At 59.0% G+C, this 22903-nt stretch overlaps 3 protein-coding genes across 3 annotated transcripts; 2 read left to right on the top strand and 1 right to left on the bottom strand.

Annotated features, from left to right (window-relative positions):
• Positions 1-10: 10 nt before the first annotated feature.
• BESB_076840 (uncharacterized protein) lies at positions 11-6064 on the top strand (the record flags this gene model as incomplete). Its single annotated transcript, XM_029366045.1, has 8 exons — positions 11-346; positions 624-797; positions 1428-1580; positions 1999-2128; positions 2570-2641; positions 3164-3438; positions 4347-5275; positions 5737-6064. 8 exons carry the CDS (start codon positions 11-13, stop codon positions 6062-6064), a joined length of 2397 nt encoding a protein of 798 aa, XP_029217476.1.
• A 1511-nt stretch (positions 6065-7575) lies between these two features.
• On the bottom strand, positions 7576-10849 carry BESB_076830 (uncharacterized protein; the record flags this gene model as incomplete). The annotated part of the gene is made up of 6 exons (XM_029366044.1): positions 7576-7845; positions 8033-8427; positions 8844-9216; positions 9459-9559; positions 9825-10151; positions 10393-10849. 6 exons carry the CDS (start codon positions 10847-10849, stop codon positions 7576-7578), a joined length of 1923 nt encoding a protein of 640 aa, XP_029217475.1.
• Positions 10850-14828: 3979 nt separating this feature from the next.
• Positions 14829-20615, top strand: BESB_076820 (EGF family domain-containing protein; the record flags this gene model as incomplete). The annotated part of the gene is made up of 1 exon (XM_029366043.1): positions 14829-20615. One exon carries the CDS (start codon positions 14829-14831, stop codon positions 20613-20615), a length of 5787 nt encoding a protein of 1928 aa, XP_029217474.1.
• Between the last annotated feature and the right edge of the window lie 2288 nt (positions 20616-22903).

The raw sequence follows: 22903 nt of genomic DNA, 5'->3' as shown, positions 1-22903 counted from the left end.
CTTTCGCGCCATGGAACTCGAGTTGTCTTTTGCAGAGGCGCTGGTTCTCCGCCGGGGTCTGAATGCCCTGCGCAGCGTCTGCAGAGATATTCGGGTCTACGTACACCGCAACTCTCTGCATCTGGAGGGTCTGAACGACAGCCGGACAGCGTGGATGCAAATCGCGTTCGCCAGGTGCTTCTTTTCCTCGTTTCGCCTCCCAAGACCTCGGAAGATACCCCGACGGCACCCTGACAACAGAGAATTTCCTGGGGACGGTGAAGATGGAGCGGAAGACGGACAGTCGGCAGCTGTCAGGTTTGAGGCGACGGTCAGCGGAAAGCAGCTGTGGAAGGCGATCGCCAAAGTTAGTCTGTCTACGTGGAGTTGTCCCTTCTTCAGAGCCTCACTAGTCATGCTGCGTTGCAGCGAAACCGAATCCAGCAGGCACTTCTCACAAGGGACGGAGGGAGGGTGACTCAAGTCGCGGGCGTGTTTCTGCTTGGCGTGGCTGGTGACCCTTCAGGGGTCGACATGGACTACGAAAGCCACGGCGCACGGAAGGGCTGCCGCCCGCCCCCCTATTTGCCTGTCCGCCTTACAGACCGGGGGACTCTTCAAACGTTTTTCCGTGCTACTCACAGGCAGTCAGCCCTTCGGGGAACGCGGGGGGACGCGGAAGCCTTAAGCTTGAGCGCATGCGGATAAAGGGCATTCTCGCCTCTCGCGAAGGCGGCAACGGCTCTGCGGCGGCTCTCTCGCTCACATTCATCTTCCGAGGCCTTCCCGTCACACAAACTGTTCTCATCTCCGCAGTTGTAAGGAAGCGGCAGACCCACAACGCAGATGTCTGCTGCTATACATGACAGATATGTCCCGTAGGGATCGTGCCTCCTCTGAGTACCTGTTGCTCCGTCGGCAAAGGCCGCGGAAGAGGAAGCGACGGCAAGGTTACGAGAGTCTGCTTCACTTCGTAGACATCTATGTTCGCGCTGGGGTCGCGCCGCCAGCGGGGAGATGTGCATGCGTATGCGTGCATTCTCGTTGTGCCCTAGGGGCAGGGCTGTGCGTGCTCACTTCGTAGTTTCTTACCTGCGATGTAAGACGAAGTCGAGGTGTTTAGCGGCCAGACCGTCTGGAGAGCCTGTGCCTCATTCTGCATGCTCTGTCGCCTCCTCGTGACTAAATCAAATTTCGTGGTGCTTGTCGCCCGGCCTCCACATGAGTCTTCATTTCATTCGTGCCCGCAAGTGTATTCCAAATGCGGGATATGTGTGCGTCTGCCCGTATGCGTGGCGGTGTTTTCGTCTCGCATCTTTAGGTTTTAGGGTTGCAAACATCTTGGCAAGATGCGTTCAGGAGCGCACACGGCGCGAGCCTCAGTCGGCCTCAGGGATCTCGGCGCCTGCAGACGCGCAGAGTTCGTTTACGGTGTATGTATACTGCAGAACATCCCGCACACCCTGCCCACGTTCATCCGCTGGAAGCGGCGACACGTCGTCTCGATGCCCGCACGCAGCTGGGCGAAGCTGCTGGACGAGTATCTTTTGAATGCAGAAAACCTCACGGTCGTTCACGATGTGCCCAGCCAAGCCCTAAAGGTGAGACGAGCACCTACACACGCTTCGGCAGCTGCCGATGTAAATAATCTTTTACAGACTTGTGGTACCAGAAGTTCTTGCAAAAACATTTGAATTTCAAGAATATGTATAGGAGTAAAAATACCACCTATATTTATTTGAATTTTATGTGCATTTTTGAAAAAAATAGAGTTATTTATTAAACTGTCATTTAGAAAAATGAACGAAACTGCATATAAACGTTCATTTCTACCGGTGTAAGCCTGCGTGGATTTGGGGTGTCTGTACATGAAGAGCTGTTCCGCTCTGGATCACAGAGGTGAGTGCCTGTACTCTCCACGCGGATTCCGCGCCTTTGGCGTCTTCTCAGCAACAGAGAAAGCCTTTCTCACGCGGAGGGCTCTTGAGCGCACTGCGTCGCCACGTGTATTGTTCGCAGGTTCACTCGGGGTGGCAGCCGCATGCGCAGAGCCGCGGGAACGCTGGAGAGACAAGCGAGACGTCCGCTTTTCAAGGCGTGTACGGAGAAATCGTCCTCGATAAAAGCCACCTTGACGTCCTCGAATTCGGTGAGAGAACCATCCAGGGACACGGACTGCCGGCGTTACCTCGTTTCTAGCGTTTGCTTCGGGCTCCTGCATCGGAAGAAAACCGGATCTCTGTCATGTGCGGAGACGTATATGTATATATAAATACATATGTTTGTATACGTGTTATCAGTGTCTCCATGCGTGCATGTTTTCCCTTCCTTGTTGGTCTGTCTGGGTGCGTCGCTCGCATGCCCGGTGACAACCTCGCGGTCCTTGTATCTCAACGTGATTTCCTCTTCTTCAGTTGTTTTCCAGGGTGATGTGAAACGTCGTTATGGCTATCTTTCTGCTTTTTGCGGCTTCATTTCTGTTTCGGACCCCCCTTCTATTTGCTTTTGCGCCCCTCCGCGGTGTCTTAATTCCTCTCTTCTGTCTTGCATTCGGCCTTTTCTCATGCCTGTCTGCTCTCCGTTTCGGCAGACGAACGCCTGCCGAGCTTTTCTCACCTCACTTTTTCTTCGCGGGAGCTGCGAGCCACAGCGGCGCTCTGCGGTAGGCGCTGCAGGCACAGAGAGGGCAAAGCAAAATGCAGGTGGACAGGAGACTGCTAAGGCATAGGGCGACGCGAAGGCGCCGACAGAGAAGTGGAGCAGAAGCAGAGAAAGGCCTCTCAAAAAGCGGCACTGAGAAGCACTTACATATGCAGAAATATAGATATCAGTGGTATACGAAGGGGAACATGATGGAACGTCACGACTGTAACTACGTACACGTAAAATATATACTACTCCTTGCATATATATATATATATATATATATATATATATATATATATATATATATATATGGACATCAATATCTATGCTTACGCGTACAAATATATATATATATATATATATATATATATATATATATATATATATATATATATATATATGCTCATGCATCTAAAACCTAAACCCTAAAACCTTAAGCTGTGTGCTACCGCGTTGTGGATGTTCGTTAGTCCGCTGAGGCCACACGGGAACCGCGTGCGCGACGCACCCTGAAATATTTTTAAATTTTTTTCTACAGAGCATTTGGGCGTTCCCCTGGTCGTCACGTACCGTGCCCCCGGAAGGCCTGTCGTCTGTTGTTTCGGCGCCGCTGCCCCGCTCGCCTCGACTTCCGAGGGGAGCGGCTCTTCCTCCTCGGCTGTCTCACCTTCTTCGGTCTTTGTGCCGCACCAAGTGCTGCGCGAGGCCCTGCGTCGAGTGCAGCGCGAATACGACAGCGCGCGTCGTCTCCAGGGAGCAGAGGAAGCGACCGGGCTGCCCGCAGACCTCGAGGGGGACAGGGGAGTCCCTCAGGTCGGCGCATGGGATGCAGAAAGAGGCGGAAACTCAGTGACAAAGACGCCGGCGAGTATGCGCATCGACGAGCGAACGCTCCTAAACGCGCACTGGAAGTACCAGGGATTCTACATACATCCTGATACGCGCGTCTTCTTTGAAATCAGAGCCCGTGGCGGAGAGGGACGATCCATGTTTACATTTGTACGTGGTCACGTGTAAACCTGTACGTTTGCATGCATGCGTGTGTACATATATGTATTTGTATGTCCAGTGAAATAGGGACTGGGGAGAAGCGTGCCTGGCGAGTGCATCGTGGAGACACCGGTTTTCAATCGTATCAATGCGTATGTGAAGCGAGAGGTAGCTGTCGACGTTCGTAGAAGCTGGCGAAGTCAGTTTGCCGACACGTTTCTGCACGTGGATGCCGAGGCCGCAATTTCTGAACGGAGTTGAGAGTCAAATCGCGGAAGGCTTGTCTCCTTTTTCTGCTCACGCAGGAAATAGAAAACAAGCGTCGCGCGCATGGGCTGGGCTCGTGTGGATCAGCTCCTCGCCCGTAAGGTCTCTCCTCTCTCGAGACTCTCCCCTGCGTTTTTTTTCAGAGCTTTGCATGCGGCAGGCGCGTCCGCGTGCCGCGACATCTCTCGTTGCGTCTCTCAGGCGTTGTCTTTCGAAGCTGATCCTTCCTCGTTGGAGTTTTTCTGGTTTCTTCCACGGCTTGCGCGGGCGTTGCGGCTGGTCTGCTCTCCGCGTCCCGAGGGGGACCCCTGTCGTGGACCCTCGTGTTTCGAGGGTTCGCCCTGCGTTCTTCTCTCGTGATAGAAAGCTGCGACATGTTTGCTCGTGCCTTGCTGAGCAGTCGCTTATTCATTCCTTCGCCTGTCGACTGCGCTCTGAGGTTTCCTGTCTCTTCTTCTCTGCAGCTGGACCCTGGCGAGGAGTCCGCGGTCAGCAACGTGGCGAGCGTGTGTGGCGACGACTACCTAGACTACGTCGAGCTGTACAGACAGCTCGAGGAGCCGCTGTCTGGCGCGGAGGAGGAGTTCTTCTCGCCTTCGCCTTCCGCCGCGCCGCTCAGTTTCGCATCGTCTCCCGTGCGTCGCCGCCCGCCGCGCCGAGAGGCGGAGGCCAGTGCCGGCGCGGCGGGCGAGAGACCGGGGGCGGGTTTGGCGCGTACGTCGCCAGGCAGAAACGAGGCCTCGGAGGACGAAGAGTCTACAGGGGGGGAGTCTCGCGCATCCGCGGCGCGATTGGGACGACAGCGAGGAGGCCAAGCCGTTTTGGCCTCGGCGCCTGGCGACGACGAGCCTCCCGAGCCTCTCGAGGCTTCCTCATGCTTCGAGGAAGCGAATGAAGCAGAAGGCGGTGCGCGAGACGCAGGAGCGGCCGCGAGCAGGCAGGAGCGAGACGACGATGGAGAGAGCGTCCGCACCTGGCTGGGCCAGGACGAATCCGAAAGAGGAGTCTCCTCGGAGTCGGCGACGGATCTCGAAGACCTCACCGTGGAGACAGCCGCTGAAAAATCGGAAAAATCGAAAGAAGCAAGGACGGGGGAGGGGCGACGCGGGGGGACGGCGAGAAGAGGAACGAAGCCCCGAGACGAAAACAAAGAAGCGCAGGCGAGGCGCCGCAGCGAGGGCGTCAGTAAGCACCAGTTCGGCGAGGGACAGGGGCGCGTCTACGACGGCGAAGCTGAGGAAGCGCGAGAGACGGTACACACCTCTCAAGAGCTGAAGAAAGCGACGGATGCCGCGCGAGATGCGGCGCGAGCGAAGGTTCAACGCTGGATCGAGGCAGGCGGCCTAGGGGGCGCTGCTGAGATGTATCAGCATTTGACGACGCTCTTCACAAAGTACGCGAGAGACCTTCGATCCTGTGGCGTCTTTTCGGGATTGTTCGCCATTTGCGTCCTCCACGGATGTTTGACCGGTCTGTCCGATAAGCATTGGTTGTGAGATTTCACGCGGAGATTAGAGCGAGATGAAACTGAAGGTTTACGGTCCAGGGTTGGCGTACCGCGGAGTCGTGGAGCCTGAGCTCTTGAGCGCCAGAAGACATCGCGTGCGAATTTTTCTCCGAGGCGCGTGCAGGGGTTGAGCTGGACTCGAAAATTCCCCCTCATGAGAGAGAAGTCGGAGAAGGAGGCGCTGCCGAGACAATGGAGTGTCTCCTTTTTCTCCCCCTGGGCATGGGTGGGGACGGCGTCGCCTGTATTTGTTGCGGCGTCCCTCGCGTAGGGCACCCTTCTGCTATTATTTCCGCTCTGGTGATTGGCGGTTGACTGTCTCTTCTGTCTCCTCTTTCTCTCTGCAGCCTCCATCTCGAGCGCGCTGCTCGCGGAGCAGACGAGGCGTCTGCGAACCGGATGGGGTTCGAAGGCGAGACGCAGCACCAGACAGACGCAGGCGCTGACCAGTCGGCGGCGCGAGTCCCGCAGCGTCCGCGCGTCGTAGACAGCAGCAGCAGCGAAGATGGAACGGACGGCGAAGACGGCGTGCCGAAGGAGCGCGAAGTTTCAGATTGCGATTTGTGGGGAGACTCTGACGACAGCAGCGCAAACGACAGCGTCCCTCTCTCCGATGTCGAGATGCCGCTGGACTGGCTGGTGACGGAGGAAGACTGGAGAGCGGAGGCGTGGTAGGTGTGTAGTTTTCTGGGCCGCGAGGATTGCCTCGTGTGGCTGCTTCACTCACTGGATTTCGCTGAACCCCGAGGCCTAGAAGTCTCCGTATTTGAAGCTAGAACCAACGTCGAAGGCTCAATTGGAGCGGCGCAGTGAAAACCACTTCTCGCTTCCAGGGCATGAATACGAGCACGCAAATGTAGTCAGGCTCGCGGTGCTTTAACTAGCAGTCAGAGGAGCCTAATGGGTCGTGCCCGCCAGCGAGGCAGGGAAACTAGAGACGCGAGCCGGTTCCCCACGCGTTTCACACGAAGAACTGGAGAGGACGAAAGGATACGTGCGGTAACGTGCAAGCTGACGCCTTCAAAGCTGTCGCTTCGCCCTGCCCGGCCCCCGTTGCTGCAAAGGGCCTCTATGGGCTCAGATATACGGCACCTCTCAGCTAGACTTCGCCCTCGTTAGCACGCGAATGGGGCTAGCTTGGCGTGGAGCTGCGCGCGAGCAACGAACGACCTGTCAGACTACCACGCAAGCTTGGCTACCTCGTAATAAACATGTTCAGTTGCCGCTCCAGGAATATCGTCGCGGAGGAGTCTACACTTACCAGGATACGGCAATATAACGTGTATTCAGTTGCGATTCCAAGAATCCCCCCGCGGAGCAGTCTATAGTTACAGGATATGGAAATAAATCGTGTTTTCAGTTGGCGCTGTAGGAATCCCCGCCAGTAAACTGTAAGTGTAGGTTAGGATCCCGACCTCGCACAAATTCCGAACTGTCGCGAATCCACACTCGTCCCTGGTCAGCCTGGAGAGGCGTGGGGTATCTAGGGGAGAAGGGTTGGAGAGGGCGGCGTCTATCGAGTATGCTGTTTTTAACTGCGTTTTTCGATGAAGTCTGTTTTTGGCCGTGCACAGCCGCGCACTTCCAGCGATTCTTGAAAAAGGCAAAGCATCTGCCCACATCGGGGCCACTATAAAACAAGTTTCACCGAATCGCCCCCGCCTCAAAAAAATACCTACTAAAAAACGTGAAACAACAATTCAAGCACGCGGTCATAACCCACAGGCAGACGGCGACGAAAAACCTGCTGCCTGTGTTCCGTTTGGGAAAACAAAAGTTTCTCAGCATCCCCGTGATCGGTGGTTATTGGCACAAAAACATATCCGAATTTCCCGACGCAGACCCCACGACCCCGAACCTCCACTGCACGTTAACGCGCTTCTCTGCGCCTCCCCCGGCGTCGTCGAATTTGAGCCTTCGCAGCAAGAGCGCAGCGCCAGCGAGAGCTTGCACTCGGCGTTGGGATCGCGACGCATATACCACAAAAAGCTGATTCACTCGCGTACACCTAGAGAGTCACCGAAATGCTGCAAGTGTGATTTCAAGGGATTTGGCGCTTGACACGCATGGGTACACGTGCCTTGAACCGGCTCGAACGCTCAGCTCAGGCGGTGCCGAGAGACGCGGCGTCCGTCAAGGGTTTTGCGAGAGCTGTGCGCGCCAGCGTACATTCACATCTCCCCCGATTACGCCGCCTTCTCGAGGCCCTTGCAAAGGCGTGCCCAGAAGCGGTCAAGAGGGATGAACTTCTTGCCGTATTCGCCAAGCGACCCCCGCTGCCGCAACACTGCGTGCTGAGCCATGCAGAGAACGTCGCCGTTGTGAGCTTTCTTGACCAGCACCTTCAAGTCGCCCAGAAAATACACACCCTTCTGCACACGGCGCAGGCACTGCTCGACCGGGGCTGCAGCTCGCTCAGCGACGAACCGGCGGAGGATGTCGTCCACGTCGCCCTCCTGAGAAGCCAAGGGAAAGGCGCCAGAGAATCGCTCGCATGCATAGGTCACGTTGACGAGGCGCTGCTTTTCTTCGCACGCCTTCACTGACTGGAGAACGCGAGAAACCACTCGCTGCTCCCGCCTGATCGCGGCCTGAACTCCCTCTCCCCCCCCCCGCCCCTGCTCTCCTCTGCCTCGGCCTTACCTTAGTTCCGTCGACGCTGTCTTTGCTCGACGCGCGGGTGGAGGCCTTGGCGCTGGTCGCCTTCCTTGTGCCAGCCTGCGTGCGCGCACCACCGACATTCGGCTTGCGCTGGATCAGCTTCGGCGCGGCGGCTTCAGCGGGTTCTGTGTATTCCGCGGGCGTCTCCTGATACGAGGCGGTGGATGCAGCTGAGAAGTCCGAGCTATCTCGCGCAGAGTCGCTGTACATCGCAACGTCATCCGAGTAGCCGCCGTAGCCCAGGTAGTAGGCGGACCGCTGCTGCTCGAGCAGCTGCTCCAAGTAGCTCACGCGCTGATTCTGCGCCTCGAGCAGACGCTCCAAGTTGTTGCGCTCCTCCTCGCCGAAGGTCGACGGCTGGGTCTGCGTATTGTTGCCTGAGGAAAAGGAACAACACATCCGCACACACAACGGCGTGAACCCCCGGTCGCTGCGGGTGATTCATGAAGTACATCTAAGCTTAAAAGAGCAACTGCTTCTAAAACAGTATTATTAAATAGAAACCCCAGTCAACCATAAATTTGAAATTTCGAATATACATTACCCGCGGCGGCGCGCCTGGGACGCCAGATAAAACTGGACCCCATGCCCGGCGTTCCGCGGTCGGACCCCTGGCGGGACACGACAAGCCAGAAGGTCTACCAGGAGAGAGAGGAGACTGCTGCGTGAAGCTGCGCCTCAGGCCGATGGTGCACGACGGACCGCACACCGATGGAGACGTTCTGGACTCCACGCGGTTCGCGTGGCCTTTTCCGCGTTTCCTCAAACTACCTTCTCCGGTTCGTCACCTCACCTTGGGCGGCGGCCTGCTCCGCCATCCGCTGTGCGTTGGCGGCCTCGGCCTGCTGCTCCGCGCGCATCTGACGCAGCACGGAGGGGTGGGGCGCTGAGACCACGCACAGGTCCTTGATGGAGAGGCTCTCCCAGTTCGCAGAGGGGGCCTGCAGCTCCGGCACGGAAGCGTCGCGGGCACCGCTGGACTCAGAAGCCGTGTCCTCCTTCTCCTCGACCGGCGCAGCCTCGGCGGCTTCGTCCGCCTTCTTCTCTTGCTCCTCGGGGGGAGTGGGGAGACCTCTCCAACGCCGGCAAAGGTTGATCGCGTCGTTCGCATGCTGGTTCCGCGAAGCAATGAACTCCGTCATGCCGCTCTTCTGCATATTCTGCAGCTGAAGTGAGCAACCGCGACACACCAACCGCGAACGCATGCATTGTCGTCTGCACAATGGCCCTGCTCGTGGCACGCAGCTCAAGCCCGCCACAGTACCCTGCGGACTGCTCCACGGCGACTCGTCGATTCCGGTATAGGCCGGTCGGCGGGAGAGACGAGGGAGCGCCTCTACGTAGGCTGCCACTGAAGCGTGTAAACTGGGGCGGGTGCTGAGAGGTCAATGCTGGCTTCTGCGCTTACCATCTCGCAGAGCTTGATGCCTCTCGGGATCGGTCCTTCCATCTGTCCGGTGGCCTCGAGGGTCTGCTTCATCTGCTCCATCATCTGGTTGTACTTGGGGGCTGACGACACAGACAGGAGCGGGGTGCAGCAGCAGCATTATCTCAGGACCCCCGCGTCTTCTGGAGGCGCCGAGGCGCGTTTGCCGGAATCTCATCACGCCGTTTAGGTTCTAGGGTTTATGAGGTTTCCCAATATGGGCGTCGTCGCTGCTCACGCGGGGCGCATCGTTACTACCCTGGAGCCGCGCCGTGCCCGAGGGATGGATGCTCGCTGTGATACCTGCGGGCGATTGGTTTCCCACTGTGTGGCGTTTCTGCTGCTTACCGTTTCCATTCGGGACAGTGATGACGCCGAAGCCTTTGGAGGGCTCCTGCGCGAGGACGCGGTTCTGAATCATGCGCACGCCGTTGGCCTGCTTCTGCGCCTCGACGTTCATCACGCGCTGGATTTCCTGCTGCGGCGTGACGAGCACCGCGGCTTCTCGCTTCTGCTCCTGCAGGAGCTTCTGCATGTGCTGCTGCTGCACGATGGGCTGCAGATACGCCAAGGTCGGAGCCTCGGGGCTGAGGAGCGGACACTGGGGCGCCGAGGGCGCCGCGTGGAAGAAGGGCGAGCCAGTGAGCATAGCCGGGACTTCCGCCGGACCCAGTCCTGAACGCAGACGCAGCGTAGAATGGCGAAAGAGGTGGGGTGGCGCTCGGGCTCCATGTTGAGGGCGTCCGCAGACTGCAGGCCTCTGTGTGCGGTACAGTTCTGAAGAGCCGCCCTCTGCTGGGCACGCCCTGCCAGACTCGCTGCACACATTGTTTGATGAGCAAACTCTGGGGGTGGCTGGCGGGCTGGTCCTGTTCGCGCGCGGCACAGGGGAAGCCCGGCGCGGTGGCAGGCTTACCAGCGGCGACGATGTTTTGAGGCGGGCGCACGTTGGTGGGGATGAGCGAGCCTGTCGGAACGGCCTGCTGAAGCTCCATCGAGTGGTTATATGTGACAGGCAGGTCTGCAGGTTCCTGCACTTCGCTGATGATAGTTGCCTTCGTAGGGTGCAGCTGGCTGAGATCCATTCCCGCAGGAATCGCCAGAGTGGTGAAGGGCGCAACGGGGTTCGGCGTCACGCCGAAGCCCGGAGCCTGACCGAACGCACCCGCGGGCGGCACGCCCTGCGGAAGGTACGTCGAGGGCGTCTGCAGCTGCGACTGCCATTGTTGATGGAGCAGCATCTGGTCTGCGCCGGCGCTGGGGAAGGGCGGGAACTGCTTCATCTCCGCGGCCGATTGCGTGGCGACGGGCCGTAGCGTCGAGCCACAGTTGCAAGCGAGGCTTGCCGGGGGCATGGCAGAGGCTTCCACCATCTTGGCGACGGAGAACCCGATAAAAAAACGAAGGATGCAGAGGGCGCGGAACGGGCAGACCAGCTAAAAATACAGATGGAGGGGTGCCGCTGGGAGACGCCGCTTTCTAGAGTCCCACTACTGGGCACTGCGCTCCGTCGTGCGTTCGGCGGAAATCCTCCAAGAATGACGTCTCACAAAGGGAACTGCAGAGAGCTCCGCCAAAGGGTTCAGTTGAAGGCAAAGAGCTCGCGCAGCCGGGACAGACGATCAGGGCCGTGAGCCGGCGTGACGGACGATGCTAGAGACCAACGGCTAGAGATCGCCGAATTACCACGGACAAGCCGGTATCGAGACAAACAGCAGGACGAAGTCTCCGCTGGAGACAGCAGGGACTGTAGGAAAGACGAGAGGGACACAGTGCAAAACAGGAACAGTCGGAGTTGAAGTAAAGCTCCGAAAAGGGTCACTACTAGCTGCAGAGTCTCGAGGATTCCTCCTCGCGCGCCGTAGAGTTTCTGCCACGGGAGGAATCTGACACCAGGAAGATGCCTAGGCAATGGAAAGCGAACCGCAGGAGCCGAACGAGGAGCTCGTCGTGCGTCGCAGGTGTATGGGAAGTGGACTCAATTGCTGAAAAACTTGGGGCGAGCGTATTTCTGTTTGGAAGAACCACAAAAGTTGCGAGTTCGACTCAGCGTGGTGCATCGATGGCTGTTTGGTGGTGCGCGGCGCGGTGTCGCGAGCGTCGCTCAGCTGTTCATGCTGGCTGGGACAAGACAACAGGTTCACAATGGGACATCGGTTGCCGGCACGCGAGAAATTCCCTTGCACGTTTCTGACTTGAAGAACCCGAAAATGCAATTTAGAAACGGACTGTTTCTCCACGGGAAAGTTCTCTGGAGGAGGACCATGAAGAGGAGTAGGGGCCAGCTAGGAAACAGGCCTGACGCGCGCGTCCGCGTCCCCATATCGTGGTTGTCTAGCCAACGAAAATCCGCTGCCACCGTGGCGTCCGTGCGCTCGACCGTAAACGGCGCGCCTCGCCCGCACCTTCCTTGCCCAGGGTCCCGTCGCCCTCAGCTTTGCGAGGCGCTGCAAAAACCTTGTCGCTCCTGGAGCAGCTCCGCCTCCTCTCGCCCGCGAAAATGGCGGCGCTGCTGTCCCGAGCCCAGTCAGGAGTGTGACTCGCACGTGGCTGCGGCGGATGACGGCTCGAGGTGAGGCAGGCAGACAAAACAAACACGGCTCTTCGGGAATGGAAAAAGGAATCGCGCGCGGGTCCTAGGCTTATGCGGGCAGCGCAGCAGCACGTGTCTCTCAAAACATAAAAAAGAGAAAACCTGCCTACGATCCGTACCTGTAGGAACTACCGCCTTCTTGATGGTAGGGTGTACGGCGTACACGGATCGGATTCTTGTTCGCCTGGCACCTTTCCAGCAACCGGAGAAACGCATTTTACGTCTAGGATGCATGGATACTTCTCGATTCCTCCATTGCTCAACCTCCAAGTTCCTTGTGTCTACTTAACTGGCTGTGTATTTACGGAAGTCCACGAGTTGCCCAGCTGCCGATTCCTCGACGACAACAGGGGTGTTTGTGAATCAAGATATTCCCACAGCGCTTGTCTTCGTATCATGCCTTTCGCCACCCGGGCGAGCCAATGATGACCGGGTGAAATCGGCGCGATTATCGTCGCTGCCTTTATTTGCATCGCCACCCGGAAGTGCGCCCTCAGAACACGCCAAACCTTTCGTCCAATTCGTAGTATATACTCCAAAGTGAGCGCATTAAACTTCAAGCACACCGCTCTGGAGTGAAACTGTGTCCTATAACGCGAGTCAAAATCCGTTCGGCCGGGAGTTCACTACAGTAGCTTGCGCCCCTACCAGTGCTAAACGGCCGAGGACGCACTCAACAGCCCCCTTTTGAAAGTTCATGGCTGTGGCAAGCTTGTTGCGAAATGAAACGCGCTATTGTACTGTACCTGTACGGAAAGATTTGCCCCTCTCCTCCCCCCGCGTGCCCCGTAGCCAGGACGTCGCCACGTGTGTGAATCTAACACTGCTTCAGGGGCCTGCCCGTGCGCACGTAGGTTCACCCGGAAGGTTCATTTTGCTACGGAACACTTGCTTCAGTGAGAGGACGTTCGCGGAAAAAAATTGACGAAATTCTGCCCTCGGTTTGAGAACTGTGTCGAAGGTCGAACGAGACGAGGGCCTCGCGATTCGTCGTGCGCCAACCGTCTTCACCATGTGTTTAGCTGGTCTAGAAACGTTACACTTACTGCGCTTAGCAGCAGCTACAGGATTGCTAGATTGCTCTGTACGCCGTCACCACCCTCTGTGCTGTCGATAACACGGCCCCCGTAGTCGTGCTCCGGCTCGCTGTTTGGGCCACGCATCCTATGGACCGTGGGAAATTGTGCAGACAGATCAGTCACACCGATGCTAAGCTCCCATTGTCCTGCCGAGCACGCGTATGCCAACCTGTTGGGTAACTTTCCCTCGTCATGGAAGACTCTCTGCAGCGTCGTGTACCCAGCTTCGATGACACGGCGCGCAAGCTACATGGTCAGCGCTTCGCGCAGGAAAGGACGGAGGAGCCCTAGATGGGCGCCCTGGAGGCGGCCATAGGAGAGGGAATTAACTCCTGTGACAAAAGGCGCCTGGTGCGGTGGGCGCAGGGACTAGACTGCTGTGTAGATGTCTAGCATCCTGTCTGCGAGCCTGCTTTCCCGGCGGCACCCTCGGAACGAGCGGCGCGGCCGAGGAGCCTCCTCCGTTTGAGCTCAAAGACAAGTCCTGCGTGGCATCCATCCGATCGCCTACTCTCCCGCCGGGGCGGGGCTTGCCACCTATGGACGAGGAGCGCAGCGTTTCTTCTTCAAAGAATGCGTCCTGTGCTGGAATGGCGTACCCACGCGCTGTAGAGTCGCGGGCTGGAGGTGGGTCTGGAATGACTGGTAGACGAAAACGCTCCCCGACCCGCCTGCAGCAACGGGAGTATGTGGCGGGCTACCCGCTCGGTGCGGGAACGCTCCAACGCTTGCAACTCGAAACTAGAACTAGCCGCGCGCTCCGCCCGTCGAGGGCGCGCCGCCGGCACACCATCAAGAACGGCGTGTGCCGTCCTGTCCCGCGGGCCGCCGGATGCTGGCTAGTTTGGGGAAGTGAGTGCGAGCGCAGAAAGCAGACTCAGATGTCCATGACCCCCTGCCTCTGTCTGACGGGACTGGTTCGCTCCATTGAGCTGGTGCAGACCGTCTTCTTTTCTCTGCAATGCCTCCGTAGAACCTGTTCTCTTGGCGTGCGACAACGCAACCCCACACCATCGTCAACAGTCCTGCAACGCGCAGTGCCCCGCCGCCCCTGCGAAACGGCTCCGCCTCTGAGACTACGCTCCTGGCGGCGTAGGATGTATTGTCGTTTTCCCTTGTTGTCATAGGACGCAGTGAAGTAGTTGTTCAACCCGTTATTCGGTACAGTCGTTTTTCCCTCGTTCGGACACGCTCGACGGCGAGGTTGAGCGCGCGGCGGCTTGACGCGGCAGAAACGTGCGGACCGCTGCGGCGCTTCGCCAGTCACTCGTCCCGTGGGTCGGTAGTTTTCCAGTCTTACGCTTCGCCGCTTAGACTAAACCAAGAAATTGTGGCAGAACGCCGAAACTCGCTGCTGAGAGTGTGAGCGGCGGGACCGGTGACAGGTGCCTTCCCCCGGGACTTTTTTCGGGGGGCCTGCCTGTCCTCTGGGCCTCCCTCGTTTCCTGTAAAGTATCGTATGGCCTCACGACGTTGTTCGCAGCGTAAAGGGATAGAAACGGCTGGAGTCGGGTTCCGTGTACCGCGCACGTGAACGCCGAAGAAGTTCGCCCCGCGCAGGTTGTCGAGCAGGTCGCCGAGCCACCGAGGATATGCGCCTCGTATCCTTCGTCCTCGTCGTAAAGTTGACCGTCTCCTGGCCTGTCATGGCGTGACAGGCCGTTGGACCGCCTTCTCAAAATGCGCGTGCGGCACTGGGGTTGTCGGCTCGGGCAGCTGTTGGTGGCGGGCGGCTTCCTCGTCCTCTGGGCTGGTCAGGGCGGCTCTGCGGTCCGCTGGAAAGGTTACCAACCTCGGCTGCAGGCTGCCGTTCCTCCACAAGGAGTGCGTGGTGAAATAGATTCCCGTCGTATTTCAACTGAGCAGCGGGAACGTGGCTCCACGGATTTTGGGCAGGAGTCTGCGCTGGATGACGAGGCACCCCTGAGTGCGCTCGAGGCGCAAATCATTTACACAGGGACCGGCAGCTGTTCATCCAGCCCGTGCGGTCAGGATGCGTACTGCAAAGATTACGCGAGTGGATTCGGGTGCACGTGTCACTTGGGCTTTTTCTGGGATGGGAAAACCTGCATTTCCATCAGACAGCACCACCTGTGTGCTCCGGGACACCCTCAAGACTACGTCGTCCAAAATGTCTACAGCTGCGTCTGCCCCAGTGGCTACAGTACTGGAACCGCAACTCTGTCAAACGGTGCGACTGTGGAGACGTGTATGCGCGCCGCCGCATGCGAGCCGGGTTACTATTTCGACGGGACGACATGCAAGCTCGCAACGGACCAGTTGTGTGCACCTGGCAAGCTGGGTGCCCAGACCGAGTCAGGTGGATTCACTTGTGTCTGCCCAGAGGGATACGAAACGCAGACAGATACCATATCTAGAAATGTGTCTGTGCAGCGCTGTGTGGAGGATCCGTGCACAAACAAGTGCAAGCCGGGAACGTGCAGGCGAGACACCGACTCAGAACTGGGCTATGCATGCCAATGCCTCGACGGCTACACACTGAAAACGACAGCCGAAGGGCAGAGCTGTGAGCAGGACCCGTGCTCAAAGCACCCTTGTGGCGCCGACAGCCAGCATCACAAGTGCACGAATAAAGGCGGAGAGGTCTATTCGTGTGTTTGCGCGCCGGGCTACACCTTCAACGGCACGACATGCACGATCGCGGCTGCAGATTTGTGCGACCCGGGCACAGTGCAGCCTGCCGGCGACACAGGGGGATACACGTGTTCCTGTCCCGCGGGCTACCAAGCGCAAGACGTGGTTGGGTCTGACAGCGAAGGTGTGCCGCGCCAGCGGTGCGCGGAGGACGTGTGTTACCGCAAGTGTGATAACGGGACGTGCGTGCCGAAATCGCCGTCAACCTTGGCAGGCGCCAAGTATACGTGCAGCTGCAACAAGGGCTTCACGCTCGTGGAGGGGGACAAGGACTCGCGGTGTGAACGAGACCCGTGCGCGGGGAACCCGTGCGGTCCCGCAGAGGATCAGCACGTGTGCCGAAGAACGGAAGACGATGTGGGCTATGCGTGCAAGTGCGCGCCGGGCTACACCTTCAACGGCACGACATGCACGATCGCGGCTGCAGATCTGTGCGACCCGGGCACAGTGCAGCCTGCCGGCGACACAGGGGGATACACGTGTTCCTGTCCCGCGGGCTACCAAGCGCAAGACGTGGTTGGGTCTGACAGCGAAGGTGTGCCGCGCCAGCGGTGCGCGGAGGACGTGTGTTACCGCAAGTGTGATAACGGGACGTGCGTGCCGAAATCGCCGTCAACCTTGGCAGGCGCCAAGTATACGTGCAGCTGCAACAAGGGCTTCACGCTCGTGGAGGGGGACAAGGACTCGCGGTGTGAACGAGACCCGTGCGCAGGGAACCCGTGCGGTCCCGCAGAGGATCAGCACGTGTGCCGAAGAACGGAAGACGATGTGGGCTATGCGTGCAAGTGCGCGTCGGGCTTTTTTTTCAATGAGACAACGTGCACGCGGGCGACCAATGAACTGTGTAGTCCCGGTGAACTGGGGGAGCAGGGAAAAGTGAACGAGTACACGTGCGCGTGCCCGCCGGAGTGGGTCGCGGAGTCGTTCACTGCGGCAGGAAATGTCACCCTGCAGCGGTGTAGTCGTGACGTCTGCGTTGGAAAATGTTCGCCCGGCGATTGCGTGGCGGCCTCTGATAATGCGTCGTACACATGCGAATGTCCCAAGGCCCACCGCGTCGCGGTCGGCGCGGACGGAGGCGAGGTGTGCAGGGTCAGCGCCTGTGCGGCAGACCCCTGTGGCGCCGCGGAGGCGGGGCACGAATGCACAGACACAGAGGAGTCGGGCTACACGTGTCGCTGTGCGTTGGGCTTCTTCTTTGACGGCCAAACGTGCCTCGAGGCGTCGGACGCGCAGTGCCGACCAGGCGTGCTCGGCGTGCAGCAGAAGCCCAACGTGTATAGTTGCGTCTGTCCGCAAAGGTACCGCGCCCAGAGCTACGAGAGTGGAGGCGTGATCCTGCAGAGGTGCACGGAGGATCCGTGCTTCGCCAAGTGCCTGCCTGGCACGTGCACGCCGAGCGAGGGACCCGAAGCGGGCTTCGCATGCAGTTGCCCCGTGGGCTACACAGCTGCAGTTGGAGAGCAAGGGCAGTACTGCAAGGCGGATCCGTGTGCGAAGCACCCCTGCGGGGATAAGGCTGATGGACACAAGTGCAGCAGCACCGCCGACGGCTTGAGCTACTCCTGCGTGTGCGCGCCGGGATTCTACCTTAACGGGAGCTCCTGTGAGGCCGCGACCGACGCGCTCTGCTCGCCTGGCACGATAGGGCCGCAGACCACGACGAACGAGTACACTTGTGTCTGTCCGCCTCAGGCGGAGGTGGAATCCTTCCCAGCGCCGGGCAACGTGACCCTGCAGAGGTGCGTCGTCGGGTCCTGCGCGGGCAAGTGCGGCCCAGGGACGTGCAGCCGCTCCCTGGCGTCTCCCTACGGGTACGCGTGCGACTGCCCAGATGGATACTCCGTCGCGGTGGGCGAAGCCGGAGAAGAATGCAGGAAGAATCCCTGCTTGGCGAATCCCTGCGGCGCGCCGTATGTGGGGCACACGTGCAGGAGCCTGGGCGATTCGAGTTACTCGTGCCGGTGTGCAAATGGGTACTTCTTCAACGGCAATGCATGCGAAGCAGCGACGGACGAGATGTGTTCGCCAGGCCGGCTGGGCGACGAAACAAAACTCAACAGCTACGTTTGCAGTTGTCCAGGTGGATACAGGCGTGAGGAGTTTGAAGGCAACGGTGGCGTCACGTTGGAACGGTGCGTTAAAGACATCTGCTTCGGCAAATGCGAGCCGGGCGACTGCACTCGACTGGAAGGCTCGCCTCCCAGCTACACGTGCGAGTGCCCAGAGAAGTACTCCGTGCTGCAGGCGCCCGCGGGAGAGAGTTGCCAGGCAGATCCCTGCTCAGTCTCCCCTTGCGGTCCTGAAGGCCAGGGACACGTCTGCACAAACAAAGAGGGCATGGAGTATTCGTGTGTCTGCAAATCCAAGTACTACTACAACGGGAAAACGTGTCTACCCTTCTCCTCGACGCTCTGCTCGCCGGGCTCGCTGGGCACGCAGAAGCGGCCGAACGAGTATACCTGTAAGTGCCCGAGCGGCTACGCTGCTGAGGACGTTCCAGTCGCGGAGGACGTCACCCAGCAAAAATGTATTAAAGCGGTGTGCTTGAACAAGTGCGCCAACGGCACATGCGTGAGCGCCTTCTTTAGTCGGTGGGGCTACAGCTGCCACTGCGACGACGGGTACGACGTCGCCACAGGCCCCGAGGGCGAGTACTGCAAGAAAGACGTCTGCGCGGAACATCCTTGTGGAGACGCGGCGGAGGGACACACATGCCGCGGAGCGGACAGCGACCCGGGCTACGTCTGCACCTGCGAGATGGGATTCTACTTCGACGGGACGTCCTGCAAGCGCGTCGAAGACGCCGTGTGCCAGCCTGGGACCGTCGCCGCGCTGACCCCGAACGCGTACACGTGTAGCTGTCCAGATAAGTACGTGGAGGAAGACTTCACGGTTGCGGGCAACGTGACTTTGCAGCGCTGCGTGAAAAGCATATGCGATGGCAAGTGTGCGAACGGGGTGTGCTCCCGGGACTCCTCTCGTACGCACGGCTTCGCATGTCAGTGCGACCCCGGCTTCTCTGTGTCCGATGGTGAGGAGGGCGAGTTCTGCAAAAAAGACCCTTGCACTTTGAAGCCTTGCGGAGAAGGCCCGCCGCACCAGTGCATCACTGAGAGCGAGACCGAGTACAGCTGCGTGTGCGCGAGCCGCTACTATTACGACGGGACGAAGTGTCTCCTCGCCACGGACGACCTGTGCGATCCCGGCGAGCTGGCCGTGGTGCAGAATCCGCAGCCCAACACCTACGCGTGCACCTGTCCCAACGGATTCCTTGTGGAGGAGTTCCCCTCCCCCAAGGGGTCGCTCATGTTCCAGCGGTGCAAAAAGGATGCGTGCTTCGAGAAGTGCCAACACGGCTCGTGCTCGGCGGATGACTCGGCGCCGGGAGGCTACAAATGTTCGTGCTCTCCAGGGTACTCCGTCCGCTCGACGGAGGACGGCGAGCACTGCGTGGCAGATCCATGCTCCTCAAACCCTTGCGGGTCGACCGCAGCCGGTCACCAGTGCGCCAACCAGGGCGGGATGAACTACGCGTGCACCTGTGCCGCGGGTCATTTCTTCAACGGGACGACCTGCAAAGTGCCGACCAACGAGCTCTGCGAGCCGGGCGAGCTGGCAGGCGACGCAGTGAACAACGCGTACGCATGCACCTGTCCCGAGGAGTACATAATGGAAACCTTCACTGGCGCCGGCAACGTGACTCTGCAGCGCTGCGTGAAAGACCCCTGCCTCGGTAAATGCGCGCCCGGAGAATGCACGCGCGACCGGACGGCGGACTTTGGCTACGTCTGCGAGTGCACGGGGATGTATAGCGTCGCAGAGACTGAGTCGGGTCCGATCTGTCGCGACGATCCGTGCAAGGTTCACCCGTGCGGGCCGAGTGAGGAGCTCCACGAGTGCCGCAACACCGGCGGAAAGAACTACGAGTGTGAGTGTGCCTGGGGCTACTACTTCAATGGCGCGTCCTGCCAGATTCTATCCGAAAGCGTGTGTGACCCGGGCGACGCCGTGCAGCAGGTGGTGAACGAGTACACGTGTTCCTGTCCAAAGGGACACACCAGAGACACGTTCGAGTCCCCAGAGGGCGCGGTGCTCGAGAACTGCGTCACAGATACGTGCTACCAGCAGTGTCAGCACGGCACCTGTGTGCGGGACAAGTCGGCAGCCTTCGGCTACCAGTGCCAGTGCTCCGAGGGCTACTTGGTCCGGGGCGGCGCGCCCTCGGGAGGCGGGCCGCAGTGCGTCGTCGACCCGTGTGCTGGCGACGCCTGTGGCGAGCCTGAAGCAGTTCACAGCTGCGTTGTCACAGATGACTTGAGCGCCAGTTGCATGTGTAACGAGGGCTTCGCGTACAACAAATTCATCAAAAAATGCACGGACCAAAGCCCGTGCGACTACGGCGCCTGCGGACCCTCGGAGGGTGTGGCGCGGTGCACGTCGTCGAGTGCCGGCTCGTGGAGCTGCGAGTGCAGACAGGGCTTCCAAGTCGCTGTCACGTCCGAGAACAAACAGTACTGCGTCCGCTGGAGCTTTTGCGACGGAGATCCCTGCGGCCCGCCCGCGGACGGAAACGTGTGTGTGTCGGCGCTCACAGGGTACACCTGCCGGTGCGGCTCAGGGTACACGCTGGTCAGGGAAGCGCAGCCACGCTGCGAGCGCGTGACGGCGGGTTCGCCTGTGCCGGAGGCCGGCGGAATAACCCAGGGGAGCGGTGAGGCAACCCCGGGGGCAGGGGGAGAAGCCCCGGGGGAGGACGACGGAACAGCTCCGGGGGAGAACGAGGAGGTAAATCAGGGAGAGACCGGTTAAAACAAGCCGTTGACTGACGAAAACAACTCGCACACCGAAGGGATAAAACCGGACTCCGAAGTATTAGTCCCGGCTCCCGACGTAGGAAACCCCGAGTCCTACCAAGTGACCCCGGATTCCGACATAAATCCCCCGACGTCCGGCGAGCAATCCTCCGGTACCGGCACCCAATCTCCGGAGGTCAGCGAAACACCTCCGGAGCCCAGCGAAATACCCACGGAGCCCATCGAAGTCGCCGGGGCAACACAAGCAAGTCAAGTGGGCGGCGTTCAAGAGGGAGAGTGATTCAAGGGGGGGAGAGAGGGGATGACGAAGGCAGCGAGAGTTTCAGGTGGCGGCGATTTTAGAGGGATCAAGGCGATGGATGAAATCGTCAGCAACTGCGGAGTGCTGCGCCCAATGGGGGTCCGCGCGAGCGGTTCAAGCCGATGTCGGGTGCACGTGGACGCGTCTTTTGACGCGGCCCGCACTCCTTGCGGCTTCTGGGTATCTTCGGCCAGTATTTTTCACTAGTGTGCCGACGGTGGACTGCCGTCACTTGCCGTGTGACAAAGGGAAAACTCGAAAGGGGCAGTGTTGCCCGGGAACTAACTGAGCGGTACCGGTGCCTGTGGGTCGCAGCCGCTCGCGCCTTTTCACCGGTCAGTGTGTCGACACTTGAAACTCGCAAACGGGTGCTGCTCTGGAAATGGGGACGGGTGCGCGATGAGGGTCGTTCAGCGAATGTAGGATAGGGGATTCAGCACGCGGGTGCCTGGGGATTCAGGAAGAAAATGCTTTGGGAATTCAGGATGAAGATGCCTAGGGGATTCGGGATACGGATGCGCACGGCATGTAGAATAATCGGTGCTCAGGCGATTCTAGATTCGGGTTTAGAATAGCGGATCTGGCCGAGTGACGGTGTGAGCAGCTGCAGGGTGTGGAAGGGCATTTCAATCTTTTTCGCTGGTCGGGCCATTCGTGTTCAAAGCATGCCTGTGACAGCAGCCATGCTGTGGCGTCGGGCTTATGCATATCGAGTTTTTCCGCGACGTTGGCCTACTGGGCCGCGTCAGAGGCACTCGAAGTTTCAAACCTCTTTTTTGAGGTGTCACGCTGACGGTGCTGGTGCGACAAGAGTCCCGAAGGCTCAGTCGCCGCTGCAGTGACTTTGTCTTTTGTACATGGACGGACTTTGCTGCGCATAGTCTTATACTTGTTTTGTACGGAGGCTGAGGTGGCGTCTCCAATGCAGGCCGCTTCGGCAAATTTAGATGTCAAATCATAGCTTGTATGTGCATGAGAGCGACACAACAACTCTCAGAGTCTACTTTTCTCCGCGTGCGCAGCTGCGCCCTGCAGGCAGCGCCATGTTCAGGTGGTCTTGGCCCCCCCCCCCCCTCTCCCCCCCTCTGCCCACCCCAACACAACAGCACTGCGAAGCCATGACTTTGCCTGAGTCGTGCAGTCCACCGTTGGTTTTGGCAAGGTGTCGTGGTCTCTGGTTTCTTCACAGGCCTATAGATTTGATTAGCGCTCATAGAAATGTAGGCAAGTAACTAAAGAGTTGCAGATACTGTGGGTGAAGAATACAGGGCTAGCATCTGATATGGAGCTCCGTTCATAGACATCAAAGGAGCTTTCGCTGATGAGAATTAAATCCTAAGTAGTTCAACTCGCCAACACGATCCGTTGTTTGGGAATAACTTCCCTACCAAAGGGAATGATATGTGCTACAACATAACGCAACCGGTGTCCAAAATATGTGTATCAATCGCATATTCGGCGTATGTCCCATCATACTATATAGGTTACATGGCTTCTGGTGCTTCTGGCACTTTAAGATCAAGCTAATGGCGACAAGGGGAAGAGGGTTTCAAAGAACAGGCACGGTGAGTCTCAGGAAGTTAGCGTGTCAAACTAGTGAGACGCAAAGACAGCGAAGATGCTTCTACAGGTGGCGCACACACTGCAACAGGTATCCAATCCCGTCGAGACCCCCTACGAAAAAACTCTCATCTTTTGAGAAATAAGACCGCCGGACGCCCGTCCGCAGAGCCCGTGGCTCGAGCGTGCGGCTAGGCGGCAAGACAGCGCGGCACTGTGAGGGGAGTTTTTTCGCGCTGCGCCGCGTGCGGAAGTCGACAGGAAAATCAAAGAGGCATCCGTATGATATACACGGAGCGTGGAGAGGTCGCCACTCAGGCGGGACCGCACGTGTGCGGCGGCGGCCCTCGAGCCGAAGAGACGAGCTGCGCCTGATCTGACAAAGCGATGACGACTCGGCGCTGCAGCGAAGCAGGCGGACT

Source organism: Besnoitia besnoiti, chromosome VII, assembly GCF_002563875.1.
Source record: "Besnoitia besnoiti strain Bb-Ger1 chromosome VII, whole genome shotgun sequence".
In the NCBI taxonomy this organism is placed as follows: Eukaryota; Apicomplexa; class Conoidasida; order Eucoccidiorida; family Sarcocystidae; genus Besnoitia; species Besnoitia besnoiti.
The sequence above is the reverse complement of the archived record's forward strand: the minus strand, read 5'-3'. Positions and strand labels throughout refer to the sequence as shown.